The sequence below is a fragment of the Cervus canadensis genome, chromosome 24, assembly GCF_019320065.1.
Source record: "Cervus canadensis isolate Bull #8, Minnesota chromosome 24, ASM1932006v1, whole genome shotgun sequence".
Lineage (NCBI taxonomy): Eukaryota > Metazoa > Chordata > Mammalia > Artiodactyla > Cervidae > Cervus > Cervus canadensis.
This window is the reverse complement of record NC_057409.1, coordinates 4,832,973-4,851,068: the sequence shown is the minus strand read 5'-3', so window position 1 is coordinate 4,851,068 and position 18,096 is coordinate 4,832,973. Positions and strand designations below refer to the sequence as shown.

Below are 18,096 nucleotides of genomic sequence, written 5' to 3'. Positions count from 1 at the left end.
GTTATTGTCATTGATAATAGCAACGGCCCAGGTGGCTTTTCAGCCTGAAGGCTACTGTCTCCCTAAAGGCTCAGGGATGGGTATACCTTGCTTAGTCCAGAGGTCAGGGCTCAGCCCTTTTCAGTAACCCCCAACCCCTGCCTCAGTCTTCCCATCTTTAGAATGGGCTGTGGACATCCTCTTGGCTGGAGTACAGGTTAGGGAGGCCTAATGGAGTGTTTACAGGGACACTTTGTCCATATCTCTGATCTCTGGGGAATGTTGGAAGCCCTGGTCACCTCCTGCCTGCTGGGGAACCCAGGTTCCCCTCTTTCTTGAAATCTGTCCCCCTAACATCCCCCAGTTCTGAGAATGACTCTTCCTCCCAAAGTTCACAGATCTCCCAACCTGGGGCCCTCCCTGACCTCAGACTCTTCTTCTCTTCCAGGAGGAGTGATGGGCAGAACCAGCGCTTCCCTCAGGCACTAGACCCGCCAAGAGTGGACTCAGTCCCCTCCCAGACTGCTTCATTCTACCCAAAGGTAGGTGCTAGCTTCCCAAAGGCCCCCGGTCTGGAGGACCCTCACCCAGGGCCAGGAGATATCTATCTAACAGTGACTGTTGTGCAGAGGTAAAATGTTTGGGTCCATGCGGCTTGGAGTTTAGCCCCCCAAGGGGATACCACCCCTCACCCCTGGTGGACCTAACACAGTCTCAGAGGTTGAACCAGCGTCTGTAGCAAGGTTGGGGGGGCCAAACAGCTGGGAATAAACTGGCCAAACAGCTCTTCTTCCTTATCTTCATTATCAACATCACCATCCATTTCCTCATCTGTAACTCGGGTGTAATGAGAGTATCCCACTTCACAGGGCTGCTTCTCAGAGTAAGTAGCCCTGTGGAGTGGGTGAAAGTGTGAAAAAGGGATGATAAAACACTGTGCGTAATATCTGGCACAGAGTAAAAGCCCTGTAAATGAGGCTATTCTTGTTGTTATCGTCGAAATCAAATGTTTGCCCAGCACATGACCTGTGTCAACTTTCTGCTGGGTGCTGAGGTGCCAGAAATCGATCTGACACTGACCCTGCCCTCAAGGAGCCATGGTCTGGTTAGGAGATAGATAACTAAACAACTTCTGCAGGGTGTCCAATACCAGTAATAACCGCTAGCATTTACTGAGGTTTACTACAGGCTAGGTGGGTTCTTAATGTTTTGCATGCAGGATCTCATTTTGTCCTCAAACTGTAACTACTGTGGACTTATATTAGTACTCTTCTTAGTCCCATTTTGCAGATGAGAAAATCGAGACTCAGAGAGGTTAAGTTACTTGCTCAAAGACACACAGGTAGGATGTGATGGGTCCAGGACCAGAACTCATGTTATCTGACCAGAGTGCCTGGTCTGGTGGCATTTCTAGTGCAGAGGGTAATAAGCTCTCACTTTTGTAGTACACTTTTGAGATCCTAAAGCATGTCCATAGATATCATGCTTCTCAGTCCTGTCATCAAACTGTGGGTGGTAGGCATTCTCGAGATAAGGATCCAGATGCCCAGAGAGGTAAAGTGGTTTTCCCAAGGTCACACAGCCAATAAATAGCAGACGCAGGATATGCCAAGCTTCTCGCCCAGAACTCTGACCTGGAACAAGGGCCAGGAGGGGTGTATGGCCAAGGAATAGTGTACTTTTGGGGGATCACCACCTCCAAGGGGGTCCAAGTGTAGGTCCTAGGGACTATTTCAGGGGAACCTTGAGATCCTCTCCTGCTGTCTATGCCTGGGCAACAGCCCAAGACTGGGCCGTGTGGATCCTGGGACTTGGAAGGGAGCGACTCCATGGCAGCTGGGTTCAGAAGTGAGGTTCCCAGTCCTTGTCTCCGTAAGCATCCGGCAGGAGGCCTGGGTTCACTTCGCCTCCCTGCGCCTCAGTGTTCCCATCAGAAACATGAGGGTCAGTGGAGCCCCTCTCCCTGAGTCCTGCCTGCTCAGGTTAGCTCTGGCCTCTTGCCCAATTCGGCTGGAAGCCTCCATTTGTGCCAACACAGGCTCAGATGGCTGCAGGCTCCAGACCGTCCCGTCCCACAGCCCACGGCCACCCCAGGATCAAGACACAGTCGATGGATTGTTCTCCTTTGACAGGAAAGGAAGCCGAGGCCCAGAGAGACTGAGTGATCCATCTGGGTCCCCAGCAAACCAGGGAGGGGTGAAGGGTCCCAGGTCTGTGACACGTTCTCCGTCCCCCTCTCCTGGCTCTGCTCACATTAATAATGTTGATGGCGGAGCCAGTCCGAGGAGCAGGTGACCTCTGTGCATCAATGGGCAAAGCCCTGCCCCTCCCTGGGCCTCAGGTTCTCGTCTATAAAATAAAGGGGACAGTTTCTTCTCTACCCATCAGGCCCGCTTGCAAAAGGGTAATGACTGTGAAAGTAATCTTGGAAAGTTGCAATCAGGAAGTTGAGTGATGATGACCCTCATTATGTTCCCAGGGCAGGAGAAAACACCCAGAAGGGACATCTCTCTCTCACTGGGAAGCCGCATTGGTATAGACACAGAGCTACCCAAGGCACCCCTACCCTGTTCCCTTGTAGGGGTTTTTCTACTCAAGGATTTAGAACTCTGCATCTGTTTACATATACAGCCTACCCACACCTACATACATGGGCACATCCGCATGTCTGCAGATGTATTCAGACTTGCATGTGTACACATGCATGTATATACAGATACACGTGTACAGACACACCTAGGATGTCCACGAACACACAGTCACATCTGCTCTCAGAGTCACATACACACACAGTTGCAGGCACACATGTACGCAGTCTCCACTCCTGGCACACACACGTCTCCACTGATGCAGGTAGCTCTTGCCTCCTCCCTGTGTGGGAATGAATGTTTCTCTGGCTGCATTTTGATGGGTGCCCGGAAGCGCTCAGGCCTGAAAGTGCCTGCATAAATCAATATTTGCTGCTGTTAATTATTAAAAACAAAGCTACACCGTGTCTGGAACACACATCTCCAGGGTTCCCGCCGGCTTCCTGGGCTCCAGCCTGATCCATGGCCAGGTCTGGGGGAAAGGAAGGTGCAGTACCTTCCTTCCAGGAGCCCTGGCCCTGAGATGGAGAGTGGTGGGTAGCTGCCAACAACTCCTTCAGGAAGCTGAAGAGAGGTGGGGTATTGAGCTGGTGGGCAGCCCTGCCCTGTAGGATCCGAAGCAGCTGGTGTTGACTTGGCCACAACTCAGGAAGCAATTACTGCTTTCCCAGCATCTGTCTGGGGAGGGGGTGCTGCGGCCCTGCCCCCACTCAGAGCGGCAGACACAATGCAGGGTCAGCTGGAAGGGCCTGCGGAGGCCTTGTATTTTGCAGATGGGGAAGCTGAGGCCTACAGAGGTGGGCAGGGACTCACTCAAGGCAACCTGGCAAGGTGTAGCAAGGGCAGAGCTAGAACCCACAGATCCTGAAGTCCCCTCCATGCATGGGGCCTTGGCAGCCCCTGTTCCTGCCCTCTCCTAGGGTCAGGGGCAGTAAAGGACAGGTATGGGCCTGGGGCCTGGGGAAGCCAGGGTACCAGTTTGCCTCTGTCAGGTATTGGTGGGGAGGGAGGTAGATTCCTAGTTCTGCCTTTTCCTAGCTGTGTGACCTTGAGCAAATGTTATCTCTTGGAATCAGTTTTCTCTTCTGTAAAATGGGGATGACACTCCTACCTCTTGAGTTGTGGGGAGAGAATCAGACTTGCAAAGGGTCCAACATTAAGCAGATGCTCAAGAAAACCCCTCTGTCTCCAAGCTAAGCCTCTCATCCCCGCTGCTTCCTTCCTGACTTCAAAGCCCAGCCCAAGAAGCCCATCTCTGAGGCCCTGAGGCACGGTACCCAGAGGAGGTTAATTAAGTTCAGTCGCTCAGTCGTGTCTGACTCTTTGCAACCCCATGGACTGCAGCACGCCAGGCCTCCCTGTCCATCACCACCTCCCAGAATTTACTCAAAGTCGTGTCCATGGAGTCGATGATGCCATCCAACCATCTCATCCTCTGTCCTCCCCTTCTCCTCCCGCCTTCAATCCTTCCCAGCATCAGGGTCTTTTCTAGTGAGTCAGTTCTTTGCATCAGGTGGCCAAAGTATTGGAGTTTCAGCTTCAGCATCAGTCCTTCCAATGAATATTCAGGACTGATTTCCTTTAGGATGGACTGGGTTAAGAGGGGTTAGAAGAAGGACGTTAGTGGAGGCCAAGTAGGGACGCACCGGACAGACCGGGTGCTCCGGTGTCCGCTCGGGCGCCGGCGAGAGCGCGCAGGCGCAGTGTCCTGGGCCCGTGCGGGGCGGGGCCTCCCGTGTCCCCGCCCCGGATGCCCGAAGCCCCGCCCCGTCCCCGCGCCGCCCGTACCTGGCGCCCCGCCCCCTCACGGCCCGGCCGCCGAGCGAGCCCAGCGCAGGCAGCGCGCCGCCGGAGCCCGAAGCCGCGAGCGCAGAGCTCGGCGCTGCAGGGACTCAGGCGCGGCTCGCGCGGGCCGGAGCCGGCCGGGCCAGTGGGAGCGACGCCGGGGTCGGGGGGCCGGGGCCGGGCCGGGCTCGGGATGGCGCAGCCGCGGCCCTTGGCGCCCCCCGGCCGTCCCCGGAGGGGATCGTTGCCTGCAGGGGCCGGCTGGCAGGTGAGGACCGGGGCGAAGGCCGAGGGGTGTCCCCTGAGAGACGGTTCGGCCCAACTTCTTCGGAGCCCGGCGGGCTCTGTCCCGGGCAGGGCGGGTGTGCGAGGCTCCGTCATGGAGGGTGTGTTCGCTTCTGGGCTGACACCCGGCCACCGCGGCCATGGGGCACACCCCTGCCCTGGGGTCCCAGGCCCTGGGCTCTTTCTGCAGCTGCCTAAACAACAGAGTGCCCGTGATGGTGCCGTGGCTCTGGGCTAGAGGGGCACTCCGTGTGTGTGTGTGTGTGTGTGTGTGTGTGTGTGTGTGCACGCGCTAGCCCTGGGACCACTTCATCCGTCCCCTCCCCCCCTTAGCGAGGGGTCTGAATGTCACCATGTAACTGCTTGGTGTCCCTGGGCCGCTTGGCTCCCAGCCTTCCCGGTGTCAGGGCGTCTGGTGCATGAGTGAGGCTGTATCCGTGGTGTCACTTGTTGCTACTCGCTCTGGGTGACAGGTGACATGTGTTAGGTGTTAGGTGGTGAGACTCCCGGCGCCTGCTCCTGGTGAGGTCACCCCAAGTGGGGTGTCCTGGAGGACACAGGTGCTCTGGAATGGCCAGCGCTGGGCCTGTGCTGGATTGAGGCTGTGTGGCTCATTCGGGCACACAACTGCTGTTGTTTTCCAAGGTATAACACATGCTGCTTGTTGTACAAGGTGTTGGTCGACAGGCGTGTTTGTCTGCCGGGACTGTGTGTCTGTGGTCTCCACCATCACTGCCTGTGCAATTGTCTCTCCCAAGCTCCCAAGTGTCGGGTGTGGCCGTGAGGGCCGGGGGTCACCCATCTCCTAGGGACACCTATTGTGCATTTTCCAGGGTGGGCATTTCTGTGGGCAGGCCTCACAGTGAGGTGCACGTGGGGTGTCCGTGTCTCGTGATCTTTCACAGAGCTCTGTCTATGTGTGGGTGGGAGGGGGGTTCAGACCCAAGCCCCTCATCCTTGGCACTTAAGCACTTCCCTAGTTATTGCATGCTTTTTTCCCCCTTTTTCTCAGAGTGCTGTGGCATCAAGTCTGTCGTGTCTTTTACACGGAGTGTGTGACTCTGTTGGGGAGGGCGAGCTTGTGGGTGGGGGTGGGGCTCTGTGGCTCCACTTCCATGAACATGCCTGCCTGTGTCTGCAAGCACGTGTTATTGTGTCTCTCAACACACAGTCTTGAGAGCGGTCGTGTGGTGTCTGTGTAGCTTTATGTCAATTACTGGTGCAGTTGCACAGATTTTCATGTGGGTAGGGCTTCCCAGGGGGCTCAGTGGTAAAGAACCCACCTGCCACTGCAGGAGGCCACTCGAGTTCGATCCCTGGGTGGGGAAGATCCCCTGGAGACGGAAATGGCAACCCAACCCGCTCCAGTATTCTCACCTGAGAAATCCCATGGACAGAGGAGCCTGGTGGGCTATAGTCCATGGGGTCTGCAAAGAGTTGGACAGGACTGAGCGACTAAAATCAAGCACAGCAAAACACAGGGGTGGGTTTGCCTCTGTGTGTGTGGCTCCTGGGGGACATGGACCTCTGTGTGTGTGAGGGAGCGTGCTGTTGTGCAACATAGGACACTGATATGCGTGTGTGTATGTTCGTGTGTAGCTCTGAGTCTGAGAAGCACTGTACACAGACCTGGTGGATTTGTGCATGTGGGTTTCTGTGTGTTTGCTTTCTTTGGTACAGTGAGACTGTGTTTAAATATTGGTGTGTAGGCCTGTGTGTGTTTGATCCAGAGAGAGAGAGAAAGAGGGCGTATGTGCTTCCTGGTGCACAACCCCACGGCACACGTGTGTGTGAGCTCTGGGGTGCCCCCACTGGGCAGCAGGAGCTGACTGAATTGAGGCCTTGAAGGTGCTGGGGGAGGGGCGCCCTCCTAGAGACTCCGGGGGCTTCCCAGGCCCAGCCCCCAGCCCCGCCAGCCAGCAAGGATGCCGCCTTCCAGGAAGGCTCATAGGGAGTTGGCGCTGGAGAAGCCGAAGCTGCCAAGCACAGCTGGCAGATGGCTGGATTAACCCCGTGTGTGCCCAGGCTGGCCTCGAGAGAGCCCGGCGGCCGTGTGAGAGGGAGGAGGGGGTGTGTGTGCACGCACATGCAGGTAGGGGAGAGTGTGTGTGCACTCACACACAGGTAGGGGAGGGTATGTGTACACTCACACGCAGGTATTGGGCCAGCCGGACTGCTCAGCATCCTCTCTTGGCCCCCCCGCCCCCCGACAGCCCCCAGGCCCACACTGCTTGGTGGGGAGAGTGGGGTCCTCCTTCCAGAGGTGGGTGGAACCACCAACCCTCCCCAGGATCCCAGCTGGGTTCATCTCTGGAGCTGCGACCTGGGGCTCCTCTGAGGGGCTCGTGGGCTGATCCTAGCACTGCCACTCTTGCGGTGTGTCTCTCCCTAAAGGTCACGGCCCTCTTGTCTGAGGCCCTCCTTTGGGGCAGAGCATCAGTTGCGGGGGGCTGCCTGGTGAGGGTCCTGGGCTCTGGGTGGACGACCCTGGGCAGCTGGTCAGACTCCGCCAGTCCGTGGCGCAGAGCCCCAGCCTAAACGGTGTCCCTTTGGGTCCCTCTTGCTGCTCGGACAGGTCCCCAGGATTGGTCAGAGTTGGAGGACCAGGACGGCTGGGGTGGGTGGAGACGCCTTGGGGACTTGCGGGGTCTGCGGGGCCACCCCAGCACTGACCTGCTCTCCCCATCTCTTGCAGAACACAGATCTGTTTGAGATGATTGAAAAGATGCAGGTGAGGTGGGCTCTGAAGCCTGTTCTGGGGAGCCACAGAGGGGGCTGGGCTGGGGCTGGGGGGTCGGTCCTTGCTATATCTTCAGCCCGACATCGCTCTGAGGACTGGCCTGGGAGCTCTTGCTGGCCGTGCCGGGAGGAGACAGTGACATCCAGAGCTCCCCGTCGGGGTCAGAAGGGAGGCCGGGCACTGCTAACGCCCGGCTTCCTGGCTGACCCCGGGCCCAGGCCCCACTTGGTCTCCCCAGCTCCTATTCCTGTGGAGGCGGCCGGAGTCAGCCCCTCAACCCACCCCCACCTACATAGAGCATCGCCTGTCTCCCAAGAGCATCGCAGGCTCTGTAGGACCCCCATGTGGAGCGGGAAGAGGGCACGGGCCAACCAGAGGCTGGACTGCAGGTTCCGGGGAGGGCGGCCCCCACCCCCTCTGCCTGCCCCCTCCGCTCCTCCGCTCTGGTCTTCCAGGCCCCTTGCCGGCTGTTTGGCTCGGGTCGGTGTTGGGAGGTGTGGGCAGGGGACTTGAACAAAGCTCGGGAGCTTGCCTTCACCCTTCAGACCCTGTCCCCCGCCATCTTTCTGTTTCTCTGCCTCTGAGTTTTCTCCCTCTCCCCCTCCTTCTCTCCCTCCCTCCGCGCTCTCCTTCCTCTTTTGCTCCTTCTCAGCGTGCATCTGTGTAGACACGGCGCCTCCCTCCCCAGCTCCTGCATCAGCCCTGCCCCCACTCCCAGCAGCGGCCAGCGCCCCCAGCTGCTGCCCGCCTCCCTCAGCCCCAGGGCCTTCTAGGAGGGCCTGCTCTTCTGAGGCCAGCCGGAGGCCTGGGTACCCAGCACGCTGCCCTGGGAGCGCCCACCCCTACCCCGCCCCCACATCACCATCTACCTGGAGGGGGTGCTGCCTGCAGCGGGGAGCAGCCCTGCGCTGGGCACGGCAGGGCCGTGATGGCTGTGCTGCCTTCTCTTTGCAGGGAAGCAGGATGGATGAACAGCGATGCTCCTTCCCACCACCCCTCAAAGTAAGTCTGGATGCTGGTCCCACTCCACCTTTCTGGGGGCGGTTGGCTGAGCAGCACGCTCCCAAGGGCTTGGGGATGGAAGGGGATGGGGACGGGGGAGGCAGGCCCCCTTTCTAGGAGTGGGAGAAGTGATGGCCCAGTGAAGCAGCCAGCCTAGGAGAACCCAGCATCCTTTCCTGGAGCGGTCTCAATGCTGGCCAGGTGCTAAGGCCAAGGGGGAAGCCTGGCACACCTAGTCCCTGCGCTCTGGGAGGCCGAGATGCGGAGAAATCCTTGCTTGCTATAGACCTGGGGCCCTGATTCCACTCCTCCTCACCCGCTGTACTCCGCTGCCTCTCCAGGCTTCCCCCTTCCCAGAACTGAAGCCCCATCCCTCACGGCAGCCTGCTATAAGAGGTTTTCCTTGAAGCCAGCTACAATGAGCAGTTGCAGGAAGATGCACGCCCAGGACCCAGGAGGCGTGTGCTTCCCCCATGCCTTGTAGCTCCTGCCTGGGAAGGCTGGGGGGGTGGGGGGCAAGAGATGGGGAGGGGGTGGCCCCTCCAGAGGAGACTGCCAGGACACTCAGGACTGAAAGGCACCTATGGAGTTTCTTTAGACTCAGAATTTTCTTGGCGTGGGGGATGCAGGCCCCTCCTGATAGGTATCGAGCTCTGTGGTGGGTGACTGGGGACCCCTGCCCTCCAAGAAGACCGGTGGCTCCTGCAGGAGTGGGCCCGGGGCTGCGGGGATGAGGGCTTTCCTGGGCACAAGGCTCATGCTTTGTCCAGAGCCAGGCTGCTCAAGGTGTGGTCCTCAGACCAGCAGTATCAGCGTCAGCCGGAGGGCAGGTTGGCATGTAAATTCTTGGGCTCCACCCAGACCCACAGCCTCGGAAACTCTGGGGGTGGGGCACAGTGGTCTGTGTAACCAGCCCCCCAAGCCATTCCCATGCACTGAGGCCCACCGGCCCCGAGGTGTGTCTCCTGGGGAGGCAGTGAGCCTCCTTTTCCCCAGGCAGAGGGGTCCCAGAAGATCCTGCCAGCACTCCGTGAGCTCGGCCTGCCCCAGCCCCTGCCTCGTGGGGCCACCCCCCAGCCCCCCACCGTGAGATGGGGAGGTGGGAATACAGCCCCATCCACTCCTCCCGCCTGGGGGCCGGGGTGGGTGGTGCTGGCGGAACCACGGGCATCCTGGGGAGGCTAGAGGAAAAGGGTGACCTCTGCCCTGCCCTGTTTTGCAGACGGAGGAGGACTACATTCCATACCCGAGCGTCCACGAGGTAAGCAGCCCGGAGACCCCACAGGACCCGTCTCCACCCTCAGCCCTGGAGACGCTCTCGCAGGGAGTCCGGACACCCGGGTCCTCATCCGCCTCACGAGCCTGACTGCAGGCCTTGCTGTGGGTGCCGGAGCCTCTGTTTACAGGCCCAAGACTTCAGAGCCCATTCGAACCCTTAGGCGTCTGCCTCTTGGCCAGCCTCTTGGCCCCCGGCTCTACCTGTCCCCACACCCCCATCCTCCGAGGCTGTGTGTGTCTGGGTTGGGGCCTGCAGGGGGGGGAAAAGGGTTGCAGGAAAAAATTGGTTTGGTTTGGCCGAAAAGTTCATTTGGGTTTTTTCCATCCCATTGTCTGTAAAAACCTGAACAAACTTTCTGGCCATCCAGATAGATGGGAGGGGGCTCGGGGTGTGAGCCCTGGGACCCTCAGAGGCTCCGGGCTGTCCCCTGGTATCCCTCAGCTGTGGCAGAAGTGGCTCTGGGTCCGAGTTGGGGGGTGTCCTAAGGGCCTCCACCGAGGTGCCGGGTGAGTGGCCCTCAGCTGAGTGCTCCTTCAGGTCCTGGGCCGAGAAGGGCCCTTCCCCCTGATCCTGCTGCCCCAGTTTGGGGGCTACTGGATTGAAGGCACCAATCACGAAATCACCAGCATCCCAGAGACGGAGCCTCTGCAGTCGCCCACGACCAAGGTGAAGCTGGAGTGCAACCACACCGCCCGCCTCTACCGGAAGCACTTTCTTGGCAAGGTGGGGTGGCCCGCTGGGCTGGGGGTGCTGGGCTGGGTGGGGAGGGGGTCAGAGCCCAGCCCTGGGGGTGGAGGCTGGGCCGGCCAGCCGTCCCGGGAGTCCAGGGAGCATGCGTCGTGGATTCACTCATTCAATCAGCAAACACGGATGGCACCAAGGCAGTGTGATGGCGTCTGGTTAGCAGAGTCTGCCTCTAAGTACGTGGGGCCCTGGGCATTGCGCTTTCCCCTCTGTGTGCCTTGGTTTCTTCATCTGTACAAACAGAGAGGGTGGTGATTCCCACCTTGTGCCTTCAACACGATGATATTTGTGAGGCGTGCAGAAAGGCCTCTGGCGCCAAGCAAGTGCTCGGTGAGCAAGTGATGAGCACCAGCTGGGTGCCCGGTCCGGTTCTGGGCACCAGCGATGCAGCAGCAGACAAAGCAGACCCAGGCCGTGCGCTCAGGCAGCTTGAGGTGGGGAGATGGTAATGCCGTGGGGTGACCCAGACGGGGGCAACCCCTACGCCACCACCCGCCCCAGATCCGGGACGCTGCCCCAGACAGTGTGTGCTAGTATCACCCAGCTCCTAGGCGGACGCTGCTGGACGAGGCAGCGGGAGCTGGGGAGGAGGTCACAGGCCGGGACCACATTCCAGGTACCATCAGTTACAAGTGAGGTGGCGGAATGTTGCGTGGGCTCCGCAGTCTCGTGACCCCGGGGGCGCTTCTCCGACTCCTCCGTTAATTCATGGCGTGACCTTGGGCAAGTTGTTTAACCTTCCTGAGCCTGTTTCCTCATCTATAAAAATAAGGATGATAAAAGCACATGTGAAGCATCGAGAACCATGCTTGGCCCATAGTAGGTACTCAGTAAAATGTTAACTGTTATTACATCTTCATGATTAACTCTGTGGCATCAGGACTGTCCTGATTTTTCCAGAAGAGGAAACAAGAGGCTCAGAGGTAAAGTGAATCGGTTCAGGTCACACAATTACTGAGCTCGGAGCTGGACCTCGCTCTGGCTGACCTTCCATTAAGCCGTGCTGTGGGAAGAGTCTGGCTTCCCAGGTGGCGCTAGTGGTAAAGAACCCGCCTGACGATATAGGAGACACTAGAGACGCAGGTTCGATCCCTGGGTTGGGAAGATCCCCTGGAGGAGGGCGTGGCAACCCACTCTGGTATTCTCGCCTGGAGAATCCCATGGACAGAGGAGCCTGGCAGGCCTCAGTCTATAGCATCGCAAAGAGTCAGACACAATTAAAGCGACTTAGCGTGCATGCACACACATGGTCACGTTCCTGACACTCGCACACATGCATGTGTGTGTGTGTGTTTGTGCACATGCGGGAAGGAGGCACAGCTCTCTGAGGTGTTGAGGAGCTGCGTGTACTGAGTCTGGGTCCAGGGCGTTGGCCTGATGCTGGTGGGTATGGGTGCTAAAGTGGGGAGAAAGGGTGACCGGAACCAAACCAGCAGGCTCGGGTTCAGGAGCTATTGCCTGGGGACAAACCCAGAACCGGGCAGGGGATTCCACCCATGAGTGGAGGGCGACCTGCACCCCAGGAGCCCACTGTCCAGAGGCTCTTAGTTGGTGGGACCTGGGGGGCTGTGTGGGCCGAGCACACAGTTGGCACTCAGAGGAGTTTGCTGGCGCAGTGATGAGTGACAGCGGTGAGTGACCACTCGCCATGAAGGTGGAGCCGTGAGCACCAGAGGACTGGAGTGGGTACAGGTTGGGGGTTCCTGGAGGAGGTATAATGACAGGTGGGCCCCGTCCTGGCAGAGGTTAGGGTGACTTTGGCCTTGACCCCCTGGGACCCTGAGCCTACTCTCCTTGGGCTTCTCGGGCCCTGGCCGGGGGAGGGGGCGGTCTGGGGAAATCTCCCCACCCTGAGGACTTCGGTGTAGCCCTCCTTGCCAAGTGCCTGCCTCTCCCTTTTCGCAGATGGTGCCAAGCATTGGGGGGGTTCCATTACTCTGTGCCCCAGCAGAACTGGGGGGTCTCTGCCCCAGGTCCCCACAGACTGCCCCTGAGCTGTGGATGTGTAGGGTCCATCCCCTGGCCCTTGCATGTTTTTCCTCCTGCCCTTTGAGTGCAGCTGTTTATATTTAAATAGGACTTCTTTCCTCAATGATGACTCCTGGGGCGGGCGTGGCTGAGGAGCCAAGCTGGCAGGAGAACGCAGGGTCACGTGGGGTAAAATCTGGCACCCCAGCCCGTGGCCTTGGGGCCTCCCCACCTGCAGGTGCCAGCCCTGCCCTGCTGTCCGGGGTGCCTGCCCTGGGCCCTGGGGAGTATTTCTTCCCAACCTCCTGGCTTCCCAGGTACGGCGGCGGGAGGGTAGGAACCGGCCGGGTCAGCCGCCCAGTGTGTTCATGATGGTTCATTTCCTGATTCTCACGGGTCCTGGCTTCGGGGGCCACAGAGCTATGGGTTGAACAGTCAGTCAACCCATGTTTTTATTGAGCACCTACTGTGTGGGCTTCCCAGATGGTGCCGTGGTAAAGAACCCGCCTGCCAGTGCAGGAGACGAAAGGGACACAGGTTCAATCCCTGGGTCTGGAAGATCCCATGGGGTAGGAAATGGCAACCCACTCCAGTATTCTTGCCTGGGAAATACCATGGACAGTGGAGACTGGCGGCCTACAGTCCAGGGGGTCGCAAAAGAGTCGGACATGCCTGAGCGCATGTGTGTGCACACACAGACACACGCACACACAGACACTGTGTGCCCACCTCGGAGAAGGGCAGGGGCTGGGAGATGCCCTGTGTGTGCAGACGTGGTCCTGACTTTGCTGAGAACTCAGAGAGCCGAGGTTACTCCAGACATTCGGGAACCCCTTCTCTGCTTCGGGCCCTGTCTCTTCCAGCCCCTGCCGCCTTCCCACAAGGTAGCTGGCCTCACTCCCATTTTATAGACTAGGAAACGGAGGCACAGAAGGGAAGGTGACCTTCTCAGGTTGCCCTGCTGGCCAGCAGCAAAGCTGGGATTTAAATGCAGGTCTCTTTGAGAGCTTCCCTGGTGGCTCAGAAGGTAAAGAATCTGCATGCAATGCAGGAGACCCAGGTTTGATCCCTGGGTGGGGAAGATCCCCTGGAGAAGGAAAGGGCAACCGACTCTAGTGTTCTTGCCTGGAGAATCCCATGGACAGAGGAGCCTGGCGGGCTACAGTCCACGGGGTTTGCAGAGTCGGACACGCTGAGCGACTCACACATATGCACTGTCTGAGGCAGAGTGTGCTGTCAGCCCGGGCACCTGCTGCCTGGGGAGGGGCCCCCGCCCAGGGGTGAGCTGGCCTTCTGGCCGGGTTCTGGAAGCCTCAGGCTCAGCCTCGCTCGCCCCCTTGGCCCCCGTCCCCCCCAGGAGCACTTTAACTACTACTCGCTGGACACCGCCCTGGGCCACCTTGTCTTCTCACTCAAGTACGATGTCATCGGGGACCAGGAACATCTGCGGCTGCTGCTCAGGTGAGGGCGGGGCGGGGGGCCTGCGGCAGCTGGGAGAGCCATGGACTCGGGGTCTGCGAGCCTGTCTTAGTTTACCTGTTCCCCTCATGGAGGCCCAGAGAGGGCCAGCGATTTTCCTGAAGCTGCACAGCAAGTCCGCGCCTGAGCCAGGCCTGGCCCCTCCTCCCCTCTGGACCTCCCGGAGGTCTGCCCCTCCTGGTCTTACTGGCTGGGGCGGGGCTCCCGTCTCCCTTTCCCCCTTCCTCACCCCTCAGTATGGGTTTTCTTCTCCCAGGACCAAGTGCCGGACATACCATGACGTCATCCCCATCTCCTGTCTCACTGAGTTCCCCAACGTGGTCCAGATGGCAAAGGTGAGGTCTCTGCTCTGTCGGGCGGAGCTCTGCGAGCAACCCCCGTGGGCCCAGAGCTGGGCTGCGGCCTGGCCCCTGCAGACCCTCAGCTTTAGCCCCAGATCCTGGCCTGGGTGCTGTGGCCTGTCTCTGGAGTCCTGCCCCTTCTGTGTTCCCCTGATGCCTGCATGCTGGCTGTGTGTTTGGGGCACTCTTTAGGGCACCTTTTGGAGACAGGGGCCCCCAGTTCTCCCTACCTTATTCTGAGTGACAGTGAGCCCCCAGGTCTGCTTCCGCCTTAACTGCACGCCTCTCTGTTGTCCCGCTGTCCCCCGCCACCCGACTTTGGCCCGGGAGGCCCAGATACCCCATCCTCATACCTTCCCTTCTCGCCTCCTGCAGTTGGTGTGTGAAGATGTGAATGTGGATCGATTCTATCCTGTGCTGTACCCCAAGGTATGGCTGGACCTGGGGAGGGCGGGTAACTAGGGGATCGGGCATGGATCGGGCACCTGCGGTGTGCAGGGCACTTTCCTTAAGTTCTCTCATTTAATCCTCACAACAAGCCTGCAGAGTCCGCAGTTTGTAGAAGAGGAACTAGAGGCCCAGAAAGGCTTGGTGCCCTATCTAGGGATGCCCGCCAGATAAGGAAGTCCACATTTGAACCCAGTGCTGTCTGCCTGGAAGCTAACTGCCTTCCAGTTACCTCTGGAAATTCCCAAGTGCCATTTGGGGACCCTCCTAAGGGTCATCTGTGCTCCCGAGCCAAGGCTCCACTGACCTTGCCTTCTGACTCCGGAGGGGACCTGGGGAGAGGGTAACACAGGCGCCTCCGTAGGTACCAGCCAGCAGATGGCAGCTGCACTTGCGGCTCTGTTGCTGGGTGCTGAAGACACTATGAAAATGTGGGATGGAGAGGGGCTTCATCTTCAGTAAGCCAGGGGGCTTCTCAAAAGAGCTGGACCCTGAAAGACAGGTACAGCCTGTGGCTCTGACTGAATTCCCCAGCAAGGTGAGGTCCCTGAGAAGTGAGTGGTCCAGGAAAGGTCCCCTGAAGGACGGGGTCTCAGTGATCAGGTCCCACCTCCCAGGTACAGAAGAGGACAAGGTGAGGAGGGGAACTTGCTCAAGGCTCCACAGCACAGTGGAGGGACTTGGTCTGTTCCAGAACGATCAGATGGCTTCACAGAAGAGCCGGACTTCAGGCCGGTGTTAGAGCAGAGTTGGGGCGGGAGCTCGTGGGCAAAACTCAGGAGCAATGAGCTTAGGCTTCGGAATCCAACTGAGTTCAAGCCCCAGCTCTGCCATCTGCCAGCTGTAGACCTTAAGTCGGTTCCTTAAGCTCTTGGAACCTCAGCATCTTCATCTGTGAAATGAGGGTAGCAGGAGTCCCTCACGGACCCTTTCCAAGAAGATGAGATGATGCGTGTGGAGTGCCTGGCACAGTGCTAGGCCCATAGAGCCATAAACAGCAACTTGAAAAAGCATTGTGTCAGACTTTAAGGGAATGAACTTATGGTTCCCAGTGGGGAAGGATGGAGGGAAGGGATAGTTAGGGAGTCTGGGAAGGACATGTACACACTGCTATATCTAAAATGGATAACCGACAAGGGCCTACTGTACGGCATAGGGAACCCTGCTCAGTGTTACGTGGCAGCCGGGATGGGAGGGGAGTCTGGGGGAGAACGGATGCATGGATATGTATGGCTGAGGTGCTTCGCTGTGTACCCGAAACCGTGACAACACTGTTAATTGGCTATATGCACATATAAATAACAAAGTAAAAAAAGAAAGAAAAATAAAAGCAGTGTGTTTCATGCGTCACCCTTTCCCTGCAGGCCTCCCGCCTCATTGTCACCTTTGATGAGCATGTTATCAGCAATAACTTCAAGTTCGGAGTCATTTATCAGAAGCTCGGGCAGGTGTGCTGGCCTCCTCCTCCCCGTCCCGTGCCCATCTGCCCGCTTACCGGGGGCCTCAGACCTTGGCCATGGAGAGCACCTACCTGGGGACTCGAGCCCAGGAACCCCGGGGCTGCCAGAGGTCCCCCTTCCAGCCTTCCTGGGTGAGTGGGGGATGGCACCCGAGCTCGATGACCTCTGCCCTCTGCGTGCCTGCCCCTCCCCCAGACCTCCGAGGAAGAACTCTTCAGCACCAACGAGGAGAGCCCCGCCTTCGTGGAGTTCCTCGAGTTTCTGGGCCAGAAGGTCAAACTGCAGGACTTCAAGGGGTGAGCCCCGGGTTGGGTTAAGCAGAGGAGAATCTGACCCATGCCTCTGGGCAGGGACAGAGCCCCCATCCTGGCTCCACCGAGGCCTGGCTGGGGCTGGAGACTGAGCCGTGGCCTGGGGGCGGTGCCTGGGGCAGGTTCCGAGGAGGCCTGGACGTGACCCACGGGCAGACGGGGACCGAGTCTGTGTACTGCAACTTCCGCAACAAGGAGATCATGTTTCACGTGTCCACCAAGCTGCCCTACACAGAAGGGGACGCCCAGCAGGTAGCCTCCCGCCTGTCCTCCTGTGCCCCATCTACCTGCCCCTTCAGTGTCCACCACACCAGACTCAGGGGGGCCTGGGATAGGGAGAGGGAAGTGATCCGGTCCCCCGACTTGTGGCCTCCTCTGGTTGGGGGCAGGGTGAAAAGTGGCTGTGATGCCGTGGAAGCCTCAGTTTCCACATCTGTGAAATGGGGATGATAATGGCACCTACCTCACAGGTGAGCCCAAGTGAGAGGATGCACACAGAGTGGCTAGCACAGTATCTGATACTGATGGAGCAGGAGATCAGTAAGTGTGAGGATTTTTACCGGGAGTGAAGGGTTTTGTCAGGTTACGTGGGGGCACTTAGACTTGGCAGAGGTGGGAGTCAGGCAAAGCGTTCAAGATCAAGTGACTTTTAGGCTGCAGAGGAGGTGGGAGCGGGAGGCAGAGTGTTCCTGGGGAGAATAATGGCTCCCACCTTCTGCAGAGGGCTGGTGATGAGGAAGCCCAAGGCACGTTCCCCGAGCTGAACTCAGAGATCTGTCACCTTGCCCTAAGCTTCCTGGGAGCTGCCTGCCTTCTCCCTGTGACCCCCACGCCTCCACCCCAGGCGAATGAGGGCGTCATGGGAGAAAAATGGAAGCGTTTCTTCCTTACCCTTAATGTCTTTTCATTTTCTTTGAATAAGATTCTCTGTTCATTTTAGCAAGTCATATATACCGAGTGGGACTTAACTTGTTCAGGAGGGGCCATGTGTGGGGTGTTTAGACAGGAGGAGGGCAGAGAGGTAGGGCCTGGGGCCCTGGGTTCAAGTCCCCTAGGTCACTGGAAGACCCTGCTCTCTCAGCCTCAGCGTTCTCCTCTGTCACGGAATTCCAAGAAAACAAAATTTTAAGACCAGTTTCTCACCACATTTTTCTGGGGGGAAGCTCCCTAGATGTGCCCTCTGCCTACCCCCAGCCCCCCTCCACCCCAGCGGGCACCCTCCCCAGCCCCCTGGGCCCCCTGCCAGGCGCTGAAAGGCTGTGGCCCTGTGTTCAGTTGCAGCGGAAGCGACACATTGGCAACGACATCGTGGCTGTGGTCTTCCAAGATGAGAACACGCCTTTTGTGCCGGACATGATTGCGTCCAACTTCCTGCACGCCTACGTGGTGGTGCAGGCCGAGGGTGGGGGCCCCGACGGGCCCCTCTACAAGGTGGGTGATCTCGGAGCTTCCCGAGGGCACCCCCCTGCCCCCTCCTCACTTGCTGCAAGGCCTCTCCGAGCCTCGGTTTTCACAGGTTTAAATAGGGGGGCTCTCCGGAGGGCTCTGAGCCCGGCTGTTGCCCGGATGATGGCGGAGGATTCCCATCCCGCCCTCTCTGCTGCCTGAAGTCCGTCCCCTCAAAGAGGCTGTTTACCCTCCTCCGCCCTTTAGTCTCCTCTTCCTCTCGGCCCTCATGAGCCCGGAGA

The 18,096-nt window shown here is 58.8% G+C and overlaps 1 protein-coding gene across 12 annotated transcripts in view; it reads left to right on the top strand.

Moving 5' to 3' along the window:
• Positions 1-18,096, top strand: part of LOC122426485 (RAP1 GTPase activating protein) — a 68,383-nt gene that overhangs the window by 38,006 nt on the left and 12,281 nt on the right. For 11 of the 12 annotated variants that reach the window (XR_006265172.1, XR_006265171.1, XR_006265166.1 and 8 more), the window contains 12 exons: positions 428-521; positions 7,333-7,368; positions 8,332-8,379; positions 9,602-9,640; positions 10,196-10,381; positions 13,728-13,831; positions 14,106-14,184; positions 14,566-14,619; positions 16,002-16,085; positions 16,293-16,393; positions 16,531-16,660; positions 17,684-17,839. Coding sequence is in view for 5 of the 12 variants with exons in the window: in XM_043445466.1 (XP_043301401.1) it covers positions 428-521; positions 7,333-7,368; positions 8,332-8,379; positions 9,602-9,640; positions 10,196-10,381; positions 13,728-13,831; positions 14,106-14,184; positions 14,566-14,619; positions 16,002-16,085; positions 16,293-16,393; positions 16,531-16,660; positions 17,684-17,839 (1,111 nt within the window). In the remaining 7 variants the exon portion in view is untranslated. Of the gene's footprint in view, positions 1-427; positions 522-4,386; positions 4,621-7,332; positions 7,369-8,331; positions 8,380-9,601; positions 9,641-10,195; positions 10,382-13,727; positions 13,832-14,105; positions 14,185-14,565; positions 14,620-16,001; positions 16,086-16,292; positions 16,394-16,530; positions 16,661-17,683; positions 17,840-18,096 lie in introns of those variants that run through there. The other variant, XR_006265168.1, reaches the window with a different exon arrangement.